General features: G+C 41.3%; 1 protein-coding gene across 1 annotated transcript in view; it reads right to left on the reverse strand.

Annotated features, from left to right (window-relative positions):
* faf1 (Fas (TNFRSF6) associated factor 1) overlaps window positions 1-20068 on the reverse strand; it is a 59571-nt gene that overhangs the window by 15751 nt on the left and 23752 nt on the right. Inside the window, exons 9-14 of the mRNA XM_085774250.1 lie at window positions 12058-12153; window positions 11798-11921; window positions 11628-11691; window positions 11432-11513; window positions 5459-5613; window positions 2-138 (exon numbers count right to left, since the gene is read on the reverse strand). Of these exons, the coding sequence (XP_085630376.1) occupies window positions 2-138; window positions 5459-5613; window positions 11432-11513; window positions 11628-11691; window positions 11798-11921; window positions 12058-12153 (658 nt within the window). The remainder of the gene's footprint in view (window position 1; window positions 139-5458; window positions 5614-11431; window positions 11514-11627; window positions 11692-11797; window positions 11922-12057; window positions 12154-20068) is intronic.

The following is a 20068-nucleotide window of genomic DNA, read 5'->3' on the forward strand; positions in this document are numbered from 1 at the left end:
CCTTGTATAACATTTAGAACTTCATTGGACGTGCGTTTGCCCATGACTATTAGGAGCAGGGGGAATTGGTCTGTTTTGTATGTTCGTATAGTTTGCGTCACCACACTTCCAAAGTGCCTCGTACACATGGTGAGTAGTCTGGAAGCAAAGAAGGAAATCCAATACAAATTTCACTTTTTTATATGAAAAAAAAAACTCAACAAAAAACAAAAACCTTTCACTGTTTTTCTTGGAAGTGAACACATATTTCAGAGCCTGCAATTGAAAAATAAATAAATTCAAACATAAAGGAGACAAATACATACAAGCATGTGTACAAACATTTTTACAACATATGGAAATGAAGGTGTACACTCCAGCTTTTGAGACTGCAGCAGAAGAGAAATACACACAACTCGTGGCATTAAGGACTTTAAAACCAATTCTGCATTTCCTTATTCCATCAGAGTGACATGCTATCTCAATTGGAACCGTAGATGAATTAGTATTCCTCACCAGACACCCAGAATTGATAGGGCAAGAGAGGATTTCTTATTCCATTACAAAGACAGAACTTTTTAAATTAACATTTCAGAGAGGGAAAAGGGTAGCAGGCAGCCGGGGCCCCGCCAAGCTCCCTGTAAATGTCATAATATTAATGAATTGCTATAGACTGAATGCAAATATAGATTAGCTTTTTCTCTCGCCTTTTAATAAGATCTACTTTAATAACTGGCTGGTAAAATAGAGAAGTAATGGAAAGGATGGAGGGACAGCAGGTCAGAGGAAGAAGATAGATGGAAGAGGTGCTGTCTGAGAGGAGGTATAGCTCATTAAAACATGAAGCCAAAGCTGCAGGAGCAACTTTCAGACTTTTCAAACTGTGAAACTGACTATTTGAGTTTATAGTGGTACTTCCTAAAAACAATAATCATAACACTACAGACTGAAAGATCAGTGAACAACGGGGAGCTACAGGGTCGGGAGCTCAAAGAAGACCAGACTTTAAGATGTTATTGGAATATGATTAAAATAAAACTTCTCCAAATGTTGAACTTTCAGTGACCCACGTCTTGCAATGAAAAAAAGTTGGGTACCCTAAATCCTACTGATCATTCTGTCCTGACATTTGTCCCTGTTTAGACCTCTACCACGGCAGACCATAACAATAGCCCACAGGGAAACTCTAACCTGTAATGAAAGGCCAGGGAACAATGGACACTAACTTGAAGGGTAATCCAATCTTAAACCTCCCATTAAGCACAAGCCAACCTGCTTTGGTTTCTATCTCAGAACTAAAGGAAGTCAGTCCACCACAGCAAAAACCATCGCCGCAGCGGAAAACTGCTCGGTGTGGAAACTTGGCCTGGAACCGCTGCATACGCACTGTCACTCAGAATGGGAGAAATGTTGTAATCAGGATATGAAACACTAATGAATCCACCTATAGAACAAGCACGGACACAGCACGGAGAGCAGGAGGAAGTCAAGCTTCTCCAGGAGCTGAGGTGAACAGTTCACCACAGTCTCATCCAGCCATAACATAACGTGGTGAAGAATGTAGCCTGGTCCATACCAGGCCCTTAAAAACCTTCAGGGGTAACTAAATGTAGAGGAAACACCTGCCTGGAACTTGCAACTAATGTGAGCTAAAGACTTTGGTTCAGTGGTTAATGTGATTGACAGCTTCTAATTTGTCACCCATCCCACCTCCTTGACTCACTGCACATCAGGGCAGCTAAAATAGTAAATGTTTCCTTGGACTGTCACGTCACATTTCTTCACATCAAGCTTGTGCAAGAAGATATGAGTAGACTGGTTAAACCTGACAGCTGCTTGGCTGAGCAGCTGATGAGTCCAGCTTGTACAGTAGCACTGCAGGGAATATTTTTACCAGCCACCTGTATGGGAGGGTGAAGTATGGGAACCGGATGCAGTGATAGCTCACTGTGTCATACACACTTTGTTTCAGAGCGAACATGGACATGTTTTGATTTGAAAATGACATTTTGTTCTCTCTCTAAACCAGTTATGTTTTCAGATTGGAGGATGTCAAGAGGTGAAGTCAAGTGTGCAGAACAGGTTTGCATATTGGTTAGTCCCTGCTCTTATAGGGTATGACACTAATTTACACTTAAAGGTCATTAAAAATATGAAAACGCAAATGTGGTGTGAGACTCAGAACTCTCAAACACGTGAGATAAAATGAACTTACATGACTTTTCATAACCAAATTCTGGAGACTTGTCTTTTGAACAACTGCACGGTAAATATGATTTGGCCAGCAACACCCTCGACTAATGTCTTCAGTTAGAACTTTTACCTGTACTTGCATCCCTTACAGCTCAGTGCAGCCCCAAAACCATAAATCTTTAGCAAGATGGGGAAAGGGATTTCGACATGGCAACTCGCAAGACAGTCAGTTAGCAACTATTAACGCCAGGTAAAGACTAGTTAATTACAACTTCCTTCATGAGCCTTACCTTAACCCACAGAAACCACACAAATTCAAACATGAATTGTCCGAAATGTGCTCTAGATGTGGTGTAGAAGCTGGCTCTTTCCAGCACTGTCCCAGGCTCTGTACTAAGGTGAAGCTCATCAGCCACGACTTCTGTGACACCTTGACCAAGGACACTGGAACTACCTTCCCATTAGATCCTGGACTTTCCTTAGTGGAGACTTTTAAAAAACATCGCCTTATCTGCAGCCTTATCTGGAGTATATAGAAACATCACAGACACCAGCAAAACAATCCATCTGTTAACCAAAGACCTATGTTAGGGAGATCGAGATGCACTTGTGTTATATAAATGTGAAAAATTTAATTTTCCACAGGAGGAAAAATATCAATAACATTTATTGCAGCGCTATTGTACAGGTGTTTAATGGCAGGGAAGCCATTGTATACTGTTGACTGTCAATACAAAAGAGATGGACGGCTTTATTAAAACCTTTCTTTGTGCTTGCACAGATATGTTACCATGGAATAAAATGTGTAATAGATTTGAAGAAGTAGGAAACTGATAAATTGATCTAACTTGTAGCGTGTTTATCTACTGGTAGTTTTAATATTTGCCATGTGCCACAGAAGTGCAGCGTCTGTATGATATATCAGATTCATTTCCCATGGGTGACAATTACACTGACATCCAATCAGTGGAACTACATTTATGCATAATTAATCATTTAACTGGGAGGCCTGTGAGAATACAGAGAGCAAAGCAACAGGCACATTCCAATAGCAGCAGGTTCATCAAACACACGCAGTCAGGATACCTTTCTAACAGCCTGCACGATTGGTGCCAATCACCAGTCACTTTGGATCAACCAGAGAGCGTGAGAATGCAGAGAGGCAGCGTATGTGTGAGTGAGAGAGTGTGCACATGTGCATGCATGCGTTAGCAGCAAAGCTGTGACTAGCTGTGTGTGATGAAAAGCTCCAGATGTTGCCTGCTTTTTAATGTGCAATAAAAAGGCTCAGCTGGGGCAAAAAGCAAAGGAGGCCAATGGGAGAGAAAGGAGAGTGGAATGAAGAAGGAGGGAATTTCCTTAAAAGAAATAATGGAGGGGTGAGGTCAAGGTGCGAGTCTTTCTTAAATAGCTCTTTCCAGAGGGCAGGCTTAACTCTCGAGGTTCTGGGGACAGGGAGAGAGGTGAGGTAGTGGGATAAAGAGAAGGAACATAAAGAAAAACTGGGAAAGAGATGAGGAGAATGAAAAGATGTAGCAGAGATGTGGGAGGAAGTGGGAGGGAACTGAGCTTGTCATTGGCACAATGTTATGAGGAAAACCAATCAAACCCTCAGCAGGTCTGCATTTACCCCTACTTGTCCACAGGCAAACACTTAAACCTGCAGGGATCTGGTTGTCTGTGACACATTGCAGGTCAGATTTGTTTTTCTAATTAGTGTCATGTATTTTCTACAAAATCTAAAATTAAAAAAAAATCTAGTGTGAGTTGTCCACTGTAGTAGTGTGGGACGTGTAATAAACTAGTGCTAGACAGACCTGTCAATTACCAACACACACTGTTGGAGCTCCACTAGGCTATCTGAGCATAAATGGAGAGATAGAGATGTTTGGACTCCAAGGGAGTCCTTCATCTCCCACTGACCCCGTATTCAGACAGCTTAGTCAAGATTGCCCAATCAGGGGCCTCACCATGCAAACACAACGCCTTTTGTTAGCATGCAACCTCCAAGCTTCAAAAAGAGAATGAAGTTGAAGAGAGAATGGGAGGACAGAGATGCAGGGTGTGAGCAATGGAGTAAGAGCTGAATGCCGGCAATTAAGGACATGTCCACATTAATGCGAATAGATGTGAAAACGCTGTTTATGTGTCAAACGGACTTCTGTCCACACTAGCAATTTTAGATCATTTTGTAAAAGCTTCCTGTAAACTGAAGTGGCAAAACAAAGATCTCATCTCAAGTCTTTGAAGCTCAAGATTTGCTGCCTCTGAAATTGAAAAAGCAATTCCAAGAGTATGCAGCAGGATGGGGCAAGGTACTAATGAATACATTGACCTTCTCTATGAGAACCATTAAAAACAAAGACACTGGCATACATAGCAGCATGTTCCAAAGTAACAGGGTTCTTCTGCATACAACCAAGCTGCTCTCCTCCTGAAATACATCTGATATCCCGTCTATTAGATACACGTCCGTATTTATGCAACAGCCCACTCCTAGAGGACAATAAGTCTGGCATAAATAAAACATAAGGATTAGGCATGCCGTCAGGGCTTAGAGGTTCGATTATTGCTCTACTAAACTTTGCATCAAGGAAAAGGAAATATTATTATACACAGTTTGATTGTGGTTTCTGAATCTCTGTGAGGGTCAGATAATTAATTCAGTGTTTAAAGTGAAATAGTTTAATTTCAAACAACCTGGGTCAAATCATTCTGGCTATCATTTCAATTGGATATTAACACAGTTTTCTCTCTAGCTCCATTATGAGACTCAGAGGGCTGAGAAAACCCCTACATTCAACTTTACAAGATAATTCATGTTTGATTTGATTACTGAATTAGACAGGTTTAAAACAGTTCTGATAAAGAAATCATAAATCTATTATGTTAAAACTGCAACTCATGTTCCTATCGTCAGCAAAACAAAAAACTGCCTAATGCCTGATAGTGATAATAATGATAACAATAACAACAACAGGAAAACTAATTAAGTCACATACTTATCACTATTATTTTCTGATTGGCACAGTATCAACAAAACTTCATAGTGGTAGTTTAAGGCAAAGGTATTGCTATTATTGTGTGTCCACGTGTTACTGAAGCTGAAGTTGTGTCTTAATTCATGCCATAGCTGCAATACTGGGTAGAGATGGCACAATTCAGAGTTCAGAGAAGAATATACAACACGACATAACTGAAAAATTCCACAGCCACACAAGCAACGGGTCACCTGAACAAAAGAAAAACAAATTGCACATCCCTCTGGCTGACTTTGGTTCTGTACCTGGCTTTGTTAGCTTCTTTAGTGACGTCCCAGGCCCATGTGATGAAGTTCTGGCTCAGGTAAGAGACAATGGAGTCAGCACACATCATTTGGGAGCAGAAGACGTTGCTGAGGACACTGTCGTCGTTGTGGAGGTAGATGGCCAGCAGCTTTCTCTGTGGAGTCGATGAAGAGTTGTGTGAGTATACTGTGCCATCGTACGGACATTTTTCACAACAGACTGGTTTTATTTGGAGGTGACTTTGTGTTCAAGCAAACAACATAATAAAAGGTATAGTTTGCTGCTAACAGATGAGTATGTCGTTTTCTAAGCCTTTGGAGAAGAGATGTATTTAGATTGCTCTCTTATAAATTGCAAGATTACAATATTGATGGCAAGCTTATACACAGCCGTACCAAAAAATAATTAATTGTTAAAAGTATAATCTTTGCTTGAAATGAAAACATCCATCCTCCCTGCTCTGACTTGATCTGTGTAGGGTGAGATCTCCAACCCATGCGCCAGTGTCTCATTAGCGGGGAGATATTTTCACATTATGTGATCATAAAATGACATGAGGGACCACGGGGTGCAGAGGCAGCATGACTTCTACAGACCATGGCGAGGCCACAACTGGCAAAAAAGCAAATACCACGCAAAATCAAATGCAGAGCGGTGTAAATAAAACTTCTCTTGGAGGCGACGAAGATATGGAGAAAACACAACAGACAAATCACTCTATTTATTTTACACCAAATGCCAGCAGCCTGTTCAGGTTAGTAGCGGCAGGGCCAGACAATATTGACGAAGCTCCAAATCCAAGGATATTGACACCATCATATAAGCCCGGCAGATTCTCCCTACTGACAATCTAATTAAAAAACAAACACAGCCACAAACATAAAAGGTTCCAGGGGACAGTGTTGGAAATAATGCTCTCTAAATTACATGTCACTTCTCTTACTATAAAAGAGCAAATAAGAGAAAACTCTCTCAGTCTCTGCTTAGTTCATTTTTAACCATGGCTGCAAAGGGGGAGTCAGGGGGTCCGTTTCTCAGGAGCAGAAATCTAGGCTACGTACGCCAAAAAGCAAAAAAATCTACACAGGGCGTAAAATGTGAAGAGAAGTGAAAGAAGAAGTTGTGCTATACTGTGGCCTGTGTAGAATAGGAATGGGAGAGCACTGCTGTGTTTGCTCAACGATTAGTGCTTTAGAATAATCTCCACGGCTACTAGTGAGAAGGAGCTGGGGACTCATTCATTGGGCCGATTCAACGGCCTGAAAAGATTAAACACTCATGCTGAGAAGACAAGCAAATTCAGTCTTGAGAGAGGAATGAGTGTGAGGGGAGGGAGAGTTTTACAACATGGAGAAAAAAAAAAAAAAAAAAAAAACCTGATACACACTCAAACGCTGATGTCCCAACACACATGCACACATGCACAAATCTCACTGCGGTCGCCATAAGTGAAGGACTCACACTCGCACACATGCATGCTCAATTAGAGCAAGTGTAAAGATTAATCAAAGTGGGCATTTTGGCCAACTGAACTCCTTCATCTTCCTTAAACTGTCCATGCCCCTCTCTTCCCTCTCCACTTTCAAGTCGGATCTTTTGTATTGCCTGTCTTAGCAGGGAGGAGCAAATCCCTCAGTTCAGCTAAATTACTAGGTCCAACCTGAGCTAGATAGTGACCCCATAGCCCTTCCTCACACCTGTTCACCTAAATCTAAGCTCGCTTTGTGTGTGTGTGTGTGTGTGTGTGAGAAAGAGAGTAAAGATTTCACACAGCTGAACAGTGTACACATTGAGTGAGCTTGAGCCTCTGACTATATAATCAATGCTGCTCTTTCATTGGAAAGAGATATGCCTTGTGTGAAGAGTTTGAGTCATCCCCACTTAAGAAAAAAAAAATCTATTATTTACAAATTTACAACATTACGGCAATATTTTTCCAGAGAAACAAAAAACTCATTGTGTTGAAGTGAATATTTGGTCCCTATTTTGGATTCTTAAATTGATTCCTGTTCTCTATTCTGAATGTAACATGTCGAGGAATCACAGCAGAGCTCTGTGTAATGAACAAATGTTATTAAAAATAAAATAAACGGAGAACATTCAAGGTCTGGGTATAGCTTACTGAAACACTGATAGCAACAGTGTGATATGTAAGCCTGGCAGGTAAATATTATTATTAAAAACAATAACTTTAATTTAATTTCGTTTGTCTAGAGGAGCCGGAGCCTTTCTCAACTTACTTCAGGAAAAAAATCCTGCTGAAACAACACAGTTCTAATAACACTTGCTCCTTTACTTCAAATATGAATCAAAGCTGCCACATTAACAGAGAGAGCACACACAATGTTACTCCATTCCATTCTTTAACGTGTTTTAAGAGACAGTCCATGATGAACCATTCAAGTACTAAAAAACTATTACTGCATTAAGCCCATGAACTGATTCCAGTGGATGATAATATAGATGCACAATTGTCAGACATTAATGTACTATACAGTACACACACACACACACACACACAGTACAATATAAAGAGAAAGAAAAAATATATATCTTTCTATGATGAAAAAAATATGCTCTCTGAGGGGGAGCAAAAAAAGAAAAGTAAAGACTTTTATGACAGTGTTAAATCACAATTTCATGCAGGCAGGCTTGATGAATTAGAGGCTGCATCTAAAATAACTCCAAATTCATTTATTTACTTTTACTTTAACATATCTACTTTAGAGTACCAACAAACTTTTTTTTTTACAGCAAATGAAAAACTAAAACAGTGTGTCCACTGCACAAACACTGCTTATCACTAAAAATCCCACAATGCAACTAAACTAATCCCCCCTCACAAGCTCTGTGTGTCACTCCAAATGAAGTCACACTGACAGCTGTGGAGGGCACTCTGCATTCAAGGAAAAGCTCATATTAATAGAACCAAGATCCTAGATGATATTGTTTCTCATATTGCAATAACTACAGTATTGTACAACTGATACATCCAAGTCCCATGTAACCTTTTCTGAGTGTTATATAATATTTTCTGTAATTGTCATGCAGTAGAAATATGAAACACTGGTCCAAACAGGTGAACAATATATACATGTGACATTGTTATATTTAAATAAATAAATTAAATAAATTGAGGATACATTTTCATGAGATTGAGATGAGATTTGTTCATCACATCACAAAAAGGTGTTAAATCACATGTGCAGTATGTTAAACAGGACCAGATCATACCATGAATAAGATACAGAGTGAAAGCAGCACAGAGCAGCCCAGATAGCGATTGTTCTACAGATGGCAGGCCCAGTCTGGAAAAGCAAATACTTCAAAATGAAGAGCTCAAATGTCTGATCCAATGACCTCGCACACACAGTGGGAAAACACATTTAGATCGATGACCAACCACACGGGAGGTTCTCTACAAGCTGTTGAAAACACATTAACTCTTGGACAATTTTTCTTCCGAAGGTGTGATATTCAGCCTTGGATTAAATGCTTATGGCCAAGTAGAAATCTTTTGGCTATATGCAAATCTACTAGTGGCTGGTGAGGTAGGATGTCATATATTCATACTTTAGAGTAGTTTCCTGCGTTTCCACTCTACTCTAGTCCATTTATTCATGCATGGCAGCAATGCTGTCAGGTGCAGTCGATAACTTCCGAGAGTGTTTCTTGTGATCTGCAGCCAGGGATCTGATAGATATATGGACATCCATATGTCATTTGCCATTCTGATTCACTGCTGCTCTTTTCTCTCGATCCGCAGGGCTATTGCTGGGGTTTAAAGCGGATACTTGGCAGTGATAAATCCCTCAAGTCCCCTCTCAAGCAAGGCTATGAATTTTGATGTGTCTTTGTGTGTGGCAGACAGGAGAGAGGAGTCGAGAGCGAAAGAGAGCGGGGTTAGAGTGATTAACCACTGCGTTGATGGGGATTTAGTGAAGATCGTGGTTAGTGATGGGTGGCCTATCCCCCTGTACGCTCTGACTAACCACTGATCCCCAAGAGGGTTCAGCTCAGCTCAGCTCAGCTCTGCAGCCCAAAGCATTTTCATTAAGGATGGATTGAGTCAATCTCAACAGTCCCCCAACACACACCTTCAGAAACACTTCATCAAATGTAGTGTTTTGCTTAGTGATTAGCCTCTCCCAGGCTTTGAGAGAGTGAGACTGATTCCTGTGTTTATAAACCCACCGAGTAGCCCTTCCGTCAAATCTGCCCTATTCCAATATCCCCTTAATGAAGGAGGCTTTTTTTCCACGATGAGGACACAAAAACTCGATTCCCTTTCAAATGGAAGCAAAGAGCAAAGATGAGACGTCTCGATGGATGGGAGGAGGGACGGTGTAATCGTGCACATATGCTACTGTGTAATGAAACCGTCAAAAGCAGCGTGTTTTGGCCTGTCGTCTAAGGATGCTTGTGACAAAACAGGACAAACACAGAACAGATCAAATAGCTTCTGTTTTCATGCAAAATTCTTCGCACATATTTCAGCTTCCCTAAAGCCAGTCTAACCACGGCACAGTTGGCAGGCTAAATCAAGCTCACCCAGAATAAAACAAAATACAGTGAAAATGAATACTATTTCGCCCCTGAGCTGTGTAGAGCTCAGTGGTACAGTACAGAGTGTGTGAACACCAGGGAGACATCGGCCATATTGTGCTGGCTTAGTAGAGGAGATCAGCTGGGAAGCAGGCGAGACGCCAAGCTTCTCTTTAGATTTTTTCCATCATTGTTTGTTTCACACTCTCTGCATCCCTTTACCCCGTGCTGCAACCTCTCCTGCTTTTACTCCTCTCCTTCTCCGAGCTCAGTGTCTTCCTCCAACTTTGTCTTTTTTGCACCCTCCTCCCCCGTCAGACCATGTTATCTGCATCGTGGCCCTACTCTCATCCACTCCACCCTCCCTCCCTTCTCTGCGTGCCTGGTGATCTGAACCCCCCTAACATCTTGCTGTGTCCTCACAGTCTAATAAGGCTGTAATCCACACAAGCTGTCAGTTGATACAAGCATCCTTAAAAGGACAAAAGCTGAAAAACAAGGGGGGAAAGTGGACAGCTAAAAATAAAGCCTCAGCTGTCAGGGTGAAAATTTGATGAGGGTTTTGATGAAATGATATCAATGTGGCTATAAAGCCGTCTCCACACAGCAAGACATGAGGGGTAGACAAATAACAGTAAATGCTGCATGCAAAAGGATTTCTACTCTGAACGGAATACATTATCACTGCCAACATAGCACATCTACAGTACAACAACTTGTGACAACTTTGGCTTCTTCTTGTTCTAAAGCAAGGTTATTTAAGGTTACACACAGGTAAGATGTAGCAGCTTTTAATCAACCCAGCAAACACTGTTCATATAAATCATATACCTGTTGCTAAAATGTACCTTATCTCTCCACCAGATCAGTTTGTATGTGTTTAGCAAATGCTGTTATGATTTTTCATTCAAGGTACCGAATTCTTATTAACAGCCTGTCTTTGTACGTGTGTTTACACAGAGCCTTTGTTAAACTAATAACTAATCAGCCTGAGGACCAGAAGAACCATTTTACAGCTAATCGTGGCCTGGAAAAGAGCAAACGAGGCATACACAGAAACTTGTTATAACACTGACCACTGTGTTTTAAATTCCCACCAGCTCAGTTATGAGAATAAAGATTATGAGAAACACAGTATCTCCCCTGACAGATAGAGAATGGATAATATCCTGTTCAGTCTGTGTTTCTTCTCCATGTTGTCTTGAGCAAAGAAAACTGCAACGACTAGACTACACGAGGCAGGAGTGACATCAGCGTTAAAGGACAATCCAACACTGGTAGGATCAGAACCTCGTATTTTACGCACACAGTCTAATTTTTTTGTATTTTAGATAAAAAGAGACAAAGAAAAATCTGACACTGTGACTTATTTCAGTATCTCACTATGTTTTTTCTGTGAAACCTAAGCAGTCTGAGTTCGTACTTACATCTCTGGCTTTGCCATAGAAGGCCTCTTGAGATGCTGCCTCCAAAGACCCAATGAAGAACATTGGGTGGGTCTCTCCATACCTACAAACACAGTAATAGCAAAGAGCACACAAACACCAGACAAACAGTCAATAAACAGATTGTTGCATTCCAGTCTTTTGAATTACTATGAGAAGTGTCTGATGCATAGCTCACCTTGAAGAAAATTCGGCAGTAAAGTGCAGTAAGGCATCAGCTTCGTTCTCACTATTCTCTGGCACTGGAGAAAGACAGAAAATACTGCATGGTAAAGCTATGTCTTATAGCTGGAGTTACAATTATGAGCTCATAATCTTATATCATTGAGCTGATCCACTGGGACATACTCATAGGTGCTTTCCGACAGGTTGAGGCGCCCATTCCAAACATCTCTGAATCGTCCACACCAAACTCTGACGCATCTTCAAAATCATCCCCCTCACTGTCACTGATCATATGGACATCTGCACACTGCAAACACAATTTATTCATTATTAATATCTGGATTTACTTCAAGAAAAGCACATTGTTACTGTTCTTTTTGGGCATGTATACACAAAGCCCAGTGGGAAAAATAATGCACAAAGACTTTATGTATAATATGTACCTCTTCTGTGGGCTCCTGGGCATTGGCTGGTGAAGACCTCCGACAAACACTGAGGTGATGGCAAGGATAGGTGATCCCAGAGACAGCTAGTGTCATCTATAAGCAAGAAACATAAGAAAATGTGTTAACAAGTTTAGTCAAACGCAACAAATTGAGTATGATACTATGAGTGAATGGCACAATCCTAAGCTTGAACTTAAAGTTGACTACAAGTTCATTGCAGTTGTTACCCCTGACCAGTCAATACCAAAAACTGATCTCTAATTAGACAAAGCAAAGCTCACAACTCCCTTAAGTCATGTGTATTACCGCGTCTCCCCCAAACACTTTGGATGACTAATTTAGGACTAGATTACCATTATGAGACACTTTATAATTTCTGAACAAAGGCTCCCTCATCTCTCCAAACAGGGGGAGACCTCGATGAGGTATTTGTGCACCTGCAGTAGCCGTTAGTGTGATAGTGGTTTGCAGTAAGAGAACACCTGATTAATGAGCTCTCCAAATCCAAAGCCAGGACTGAAAATGTCAGCATTCAGCAGGGACTCATTACAGCTCGTGTCTCCTAGCTTAGACCCTCAGGGACATCAACAATAGAAGCAAGGCTGTTGCAGGATGTGGTGTGAAACTCAAGATACCTCACTTTTCAAAAGCGCTGTGCCAGATTTTAGATTGATTTCTATCATATAACAATGTGGAGCCACTGTACAGCACCAAAACAATAGTGGCCAGTAAATAGGCCTGGTGAACGTGTAACCGTGACTTATAGCCTGAATTCACTGATACTTGTCACAGTAATGCAACAATATATTCATTCATGTCCTAATTGTTAGGAGCGACGCAGCAAGCCCAGATGCAAATACTTTTCTGGGAGAGTGAACTTCTAAACAACGGGACAGAGGCAGAGCGAGCAGGGAGTGATAAGAGACAGAGAAGCTGCTCGTCCCCTGCAGAGGTCCTGTGATCTGCTCTATTGTCAGGGGCCACGACACACAAAGAGCAGCTGGACGTGGTTGAATCAAGAGACGATTACATGCAACGGCAATTGAGTCTGAAAAGGGTTACACAGACTGCATGGAGTTTCTCTCTCTGTCTCTCCTAATATAGATTGGTTCCTCTCCTTGGCCTCAGCTTTTTTAACAGGAGCAAACAGTGTAACCGCTAGACCTTGACACCAACATGGACTTACTTGTGAATGCTGCTGTGTACCTGGCACTGATAAGAATCTAAATATCTGACAAAATACCAAGTCTTTTATAATTCTATCCTTTCAGACTACCTTATCTTTTCAGTGTTAAAAAAGTAAGTAAGCTGCAGTCAAAGGCCAAAACATTTGCACAGTTGTGGCTAAGATGAATGCATCTGTCAATTTCTGCTGCACTTAAGGTGTCATTGTGTTACACCACATACAAATCTATCTGCCAAATCTTTAATTCATGGTAATAATGAAGGTTTATGATTTTTGCATCAGTATGATGGACTATCTTAATATATCTGGTATTTATTTTGCAATATTATCCAAAATCAGACATCCCTGTCATTATTTTGTATCTATAAACAGTTTCTTAGGTGATTTTTCTGAACAAAAAGCGCTACACACACATATGTAAATATTAAAAGCCATAATGTGATATGTAGTGCCCTGACACTGTAATTGTTGAATGAAATATTAATAAAAAAACAACAACTATGCACTACCTCCCTTTTCTACACATACACTATCATAGATCAAACTGCATTTACTGTTTAGAGTTGGTCCTAAACTGAGATAATGAATTATCCCAAGGAAAAGAACAAACATTTTCAATTTTATGAAAAAAAGAGGGGGGAAAGGGCTTACAAGGGGACATACTGAAACTGGTTATAATATTGACCACAGTTTCCGAAATTCCCAGCAGCTCAGTAACCAAGGACAAGACATATGAGAAAAGCAGTATCTCCCCTGAAAGTTCAAGAATGAATAATATCCTGATGAGTATTCCTCGTCCATGTTGTCTTAAGCAAAGAAAACTCCCAAAAAAGCCCTAGACTGACATGCACTGTTGAAATTACACAAACCAAGAATGACATCACTGCTAAAGAGACAAGCCAACAGTGCCTCACATCTCACTCACGGTGAAGATTAAATGTGTTGGAAATAAACCCAAAAAAGACAAATATGACTTTTGTTTCTCATTGAATTAAAACTGTTCCTATCAGATGCTGTGACAGAGGTGTGCACACAGATTATAGTAGAAACAGATAATGTTTCTTGTCGTGTATTACCACTTTGTACCATGTGCGCTCTTGACCATGAGAATTATGTAAGTGTCACAGTAAGGGCAGCTCGGTGTCCCGGGAACACCTACGAAGAACACTCAACTGAATTGGCTTCTTTCTGCTCATGTAACTTAACTCTAACTAATTTAGAACTCTGGTGCCGTGTTATTCATATCGCTCTGGAAAATTTTACAAAGTAAAGGAACAAAAACATCTTTCCACTGACAGTAAAAATAAAACTAGATAGCGATCGTTTTTCAACAAGAGAGAAAATGGTCTTTGACGACATGATGCATTATCAGCGTTGAAGGTTGAATTAGCTTTGAGAGAAAGTTGTAGATATTCAGCCAAAGACGTGAATGGACGTCTGAGCCTTAAGGATGTGAAGCAATGGCCCCAAGCAAATTCTGCCTCCTCTCAACTGAGTGGCAATCAAACGTGAGAATCTTAACGGCGGCTGCAGAGAAGATCCCCATAAACCTTCTACCCATTTTACTCACAATAAGAGGCTTTCGTTTGAGGGCCTAATAAGTGTATAAATAAAGTTGATCACTTCCCCTGTCAAAGACAGCATGGAGGGTTTGGGCTGACATGGATTCAAGGAGGGGAGGTGAAAAGGGGAAAAAAAATGGAGTTGAGTGCCTCTCAATCCCCTTCCTCACTTTGACCTGATGGCTTCTCTCGATGTTGAGGTACACAAGTGCAGCTTGGCGGCTCAGTGGTAAAACGTGGAAACAAGGCTGAAGCGCCGCAGGGCACGGGGGGTGGGGGGGGCGAGGTTAACCCCCCCAAATGACCCTCTCCCACATCTCCACACAAAGGAACTGGCTCTTCTTTTTTGGATTCTTTTAATTAACACTTGCATTGAGGTTCGAAGCATTCAGGGGCCGATACAGGGAAAGAATTTTCTCTCTCCCTTAACCCCCCCCCCTTCTTTGCCTCTCCCCTTCAACCCTTTCTTCCCTTCTCTACCCTTCTTTTTCTCCCTTTCCCTCCCTTCATTCTTTCTGTGTTTCATTTTTTCTTTTCTATTGTAGGCAGTGTTTGGATTAGGTGTCTGGCTGTGAGTGTGAGATAATTACTACTGACAGCTGCACTGACGGCAATCACAACCACACTACCACCTTACTCCACTTTCTCTTTGATGGAGCAAGGGAGGAACGGTGAGAGACGAGGGGGAAAAATGAGACCGTACAGGGAAAGGAAATAGATAGAGGAAGACATATGGACGAGAAATAGTGAATTCATGAGAAAGAGAAAGACTTGAAGAGGGAAATGCAAACCTAAAAGGCCATGCCCACCCCGCCCTGAACACCTGTTGGTTTACTTATTCATGCTACTTTGAGCTTTGCCATAGATGTCACTCTCCTAATTAGTGGCTGGGGTCCTGTACAGTGTGTTTAAGAGAGTGGGTTTAAAAATACGGAAGGAGTAAATAAATAGGAGTTGAATCTGTGGGATGCTTCATAGTGGATGCAGTGATGCTAGTATCTTCTCTGTGGGAGGGTGCAACACATTTTATTGCAATGGAAGCTTCAAAGACAGCACATAAAATGTTAGAAAATGAGACAGACAGACTAACTCAGCGCTGAATGTCACCTGAAGGCAGCCAGTTACAAAAGGGAGGGGGGTGGGGGGGCGCTTACCGCTGAGCCTTGTTGCTACGGAAACCACCAGCCCCCACACCCCAACACCCCCAGCCCAATAAACCCGCAGCTCCACAGGCCCCTGTCAGGTAGAAGAGGATTCCATTAATGCCAGCTGGGAAATGGTGGGAGGTGTTGGCCTATAAGGCAAGGTACCTCTCTGAGGCTCCGCAGCATTAATACATTAGCAAACACCATGAAACACTGCATAAATGTCAGCAATTACTGACTAGAAGGAAGGGTGGGTGGCGGGGGTGGGGGGAGAGATGAGGGGATGTGATAAGGATGTCCCACTGGCTGTCAATCACTCCAACAGGTGTGCAGAACAGACTGCCAATCAAAACAGCTCCAATGAGATGAAGCCTGTCTGGGAACTCTCCACGCCGTATTGTTTAGGCGAGGGGCTAGAAGAGGAGAGGGAGACGGAGGAGGTAGAGGAAGAGCATCAATCAGCGTCTTTCACACAGAACAGGAAGTTAACGTCCTGTCGGCCTCTTAAATCAACTGTTGCCAAGACCTCTGTCATCATCTTCAGCACTGCTCAGGACAGCTTTGCCAAAGCCACAAGAATCAGGAGGAATATGAATGCAGAGCAAGACGATGGTATTTGAGAATAATGCCAGAGTATCTGATTTAATCTACTTGGAGTGAAATTAATTCCATCAAGTTTTAACTATAGCAAAGTCCAACAAGTGTACTTCTCTCTGATGGAGGACTTTTCCAGTACTATCATGACTGTTGTGATGCAGTAAACCCAAAGAAAAGGAAAAGTAGTGCCAAAACAAACAAACACACAAAAACAGTGTGCTTCCCCACATGATCTTGGCTAGTCTAGTAAATAGAACAAACTGTCTTCTGATTAATTTGAGGAAGCAATAAAATTACAGAATGTGGAAATCTGAAACGCTGACTTATGAGTGACAGGTGGACTTTCATGTGTGTTTTAGATAAACGTTACACCTGCATCACACAGTGTACTTAGCAAGCAAGAAAGGAAAACTTAGCTCAAACTGGAACAATGTGTGATTTGCTAACCACAGCAACATTTGTATTTCAAGCTACTGAAGATTAAAAAACAAAAATGGTACTAATGTTTCTACAGTGTGATTTATGAATGCTTTGTGTTCTTCGTGTTTACTAAGAAAAATTCAAATTAATCCATACCCTGGTCAACACAACCTGCCCGCTAGAAATGAGCAACACCTTCCATTGCTACTGCTTCAACTCCACTTTGCGCGACTTCTTTTCACATTCAAACTGCCTTAGTTTAACACCACATACAATAACACAGTAGGCCCTGCTCTCAATAAACTGTTGTGTTGTCCACTGCTATTTGAGTATTATCCATCCTGATCTAGTTTCAGCTCTCTAAGGCCTTGAATAATTCAGAGCACAATAAACAATGACACACATTGAGTGGACTGTAGCAGGGAGGGTGACGCAACACATAAGTACTAGTTTCCCCGAAAGGTGAGAATGTCTTTATTTACAAACTAATTTCCTTTGCTCCAACAATGCGACAACTCAAATAACCTTCCTTAGATCACAAGAACAACTGTCAGAAGATCAACAACTATATCTTAGAAATGAACACAGAACAATCGGGTCTTACTAGAAACAACTGCGCTAACACTGTCACAATAAGCGCTGGGTTTTGTGGGAAAACTTTGACCTTCACCAAAAATTATGTCTTTAATTAAAGTGTTTTTTTCTGGAAAAATCTTTATTTCTCCATTTGAACCACACATCAAACTCTGCAAATAAAAAATGAAACAGTATAATATTAGCAAAACTAAGTATTGAGATTTGATGGACAGTTGGAGCCAGTATGTTCAGTAAGACAGGCGCATTTGCAAACACACAAATGCAAACATGCACACAGACATAAATGCAAGAAGAAGGCAAACACAATTTTATCACACACTTAAAGGCAAAGCAGAGTTAAGTAGTAATCGATTCCGCGGCAAGCGGGCTCGTGTGCAGAGCTAAACGTAATCTGGGGCCTCTGGCTGCCATGTTTATTGGTCCAAACCCGGGAGATGAGACTGGGCTAATGAGCTAGACACTAATACTGGCTCTCTACCCGCCTGCTAGGCCAGCCAAGCCCTGGGCTTTCTCTGTTAATACCTTCAGACGTTTCAATAAGAGAGCGGTGGCTAGAGCAGAGGCCATTATTACACTTCTGTCTCTGTGCTTTTTAATATCTCCTCATCCAGGAAACACAGACGCTGCAGATGTGTGTTAGCCAGGTGCCGACTCGCCCGCCTATGATGCCACAATGAGCTGAAACCTATTCATGATCCCTGGCCATCATATCCATTGCTACCTATGAGGACTGGCTGATAACCAGTCCAGATCACCAAGATAAAATCAGAATTATTGTACTTTTCTTTTTTTTTTTTTTTTAAAGTATATATTTTTGGGCATTTATGCCTTTATGGATAGTACAGTTGAGACAGACAGGAAACGGGGAGGTAGAGAGAGGGGGGATGACACGCAGTAAATGGCGCCCGACACGGGACTCGAACCAGGGCCGACTGCAGCGAGGACTGTGCCTCTATACATGGGGCGCCCGCTCTAACCACTACGCCACGCGACGCCCCTGAATTATTGTACTTTTCTTCCGTTATCTTGACATTGGCTGGGCTTGAGACAGTGAAACTCAACAGTGAAAGAAAGCAACCCTGCATAAATTAAATATGTCAGAGTCCTTCAACTCAACTTACAAATGTATGAAATTAATACTTTGACATGATTTTTAATTTAATTTTTAATTGGTAACATTTACTCTCACTGAGCACTGAATTAGGAACACCATACTAATAGTGGTAGGGCCTCCCTCTGTCGTTTAATCTTAGTTCTTTGTGGCACAGACTCCACATGATGTTGGAAATGTCCCATTGTGTTACTCCTCCACATTAACATGACGACATCTCATCATTTTTGCTGATTTGTCAATCTCCTGTTCTACCACACCCCAAAGGTTTCCTGTTGGATTCAGATCTGGTCACTGGGCAGGCCGCTGAAATTTACTGAACTAACTGTTGTGTTCATAAAACCAGTCTGAGACTACTGTTGTTCTGTTACATTTTACATCATCAAATTGGAGGTAGCCATTGGAAAATGGTGGATTGTGGCCATGAAGGGATGCGCATGGTGAGCACCAATACTTGGATTGCAGCATTCAAACTGCTGACACAAGGCAGGTTGGGTTAACTAATGGATTCATGCTGTTGATGCCAGATTCTGACCCTACCGTGCGCGCCACGGCAGAAATCCAGACTCATCAGACCAAGTGGATGTTTTTTCCAGTCTTAAACTGCCCAGTGTTGGCGAGCCTGTGCCCACTGCAACCTCAGATATCGTGGCTGACAGGAGTAGAACCAATGTGGCCTTCTGCTGTTGAAGCCCATCCACCTCAAAGTTTGACATATTTAGCTTTCTAAGCTTTCTTTTTTCGCTATTCTCCTCTAACACCTGTCATTAACAAGTTGTTTCTATCCACAGCAATGGCACTTACTGCATGCTTTTTTGTTTTTGGCACCATTATTAAAAATCATCATTAAAAACTCTAGAGCCAGTTGTGTGTGGAAATCCATGATCAGCAGTTTCAGAAATACTCCAACCAGCCTGCCTGGCACCAACATCCATGTGTGTTTTTATGCATTGCACTGCTGCCACATGATTGGAGATGGGATAAACAACTGAGTATGCAGCTGGACATGTGTTTTTGAAATATTAATCCCTGAAAGTTATTAATTATTAAAGATTGTAACGGAAAAGACATTTTAAAGCGGAATGAGTTATTAAATATTGTTAGGCTTCATGATGTAATGATGTTTCCAATCATTAGTACAATAGAAAAAAAAAAAGTTCAAAGGTATTCAAGCAGAGGAAACAAAAAACAACTAATTTGATGATTGTTCTATTTCCAGTTCAATCTACTCCAGCTGGACACAGAAACAACTTCAATTCAGTTTCTAAAAAATGCCAATGTTTGCTTTGTCCTCTGTTAATCTGAAGAGGAAAGTCATAAATCACACAAATTTCATTTTGTGGTTGCAAGCTGGAAAATTGACTCATTTGATGCCATTATGAATGAGAAC

The sequence above is a fragment of the Trachurus japonicus genome, chromosome 4, assembly GCF_045865225.1.
Source record: "Trachurus japonicus isolate A0001 chromosome 4, Traja_1.0".
In the NCBI taxonomy this organism is placed as follows: Eukaryota; Metazoa; Chordata; class Actinopteri; order Carangiformes; family Carangidae; genus Trachurus; species Trachurus japonicus.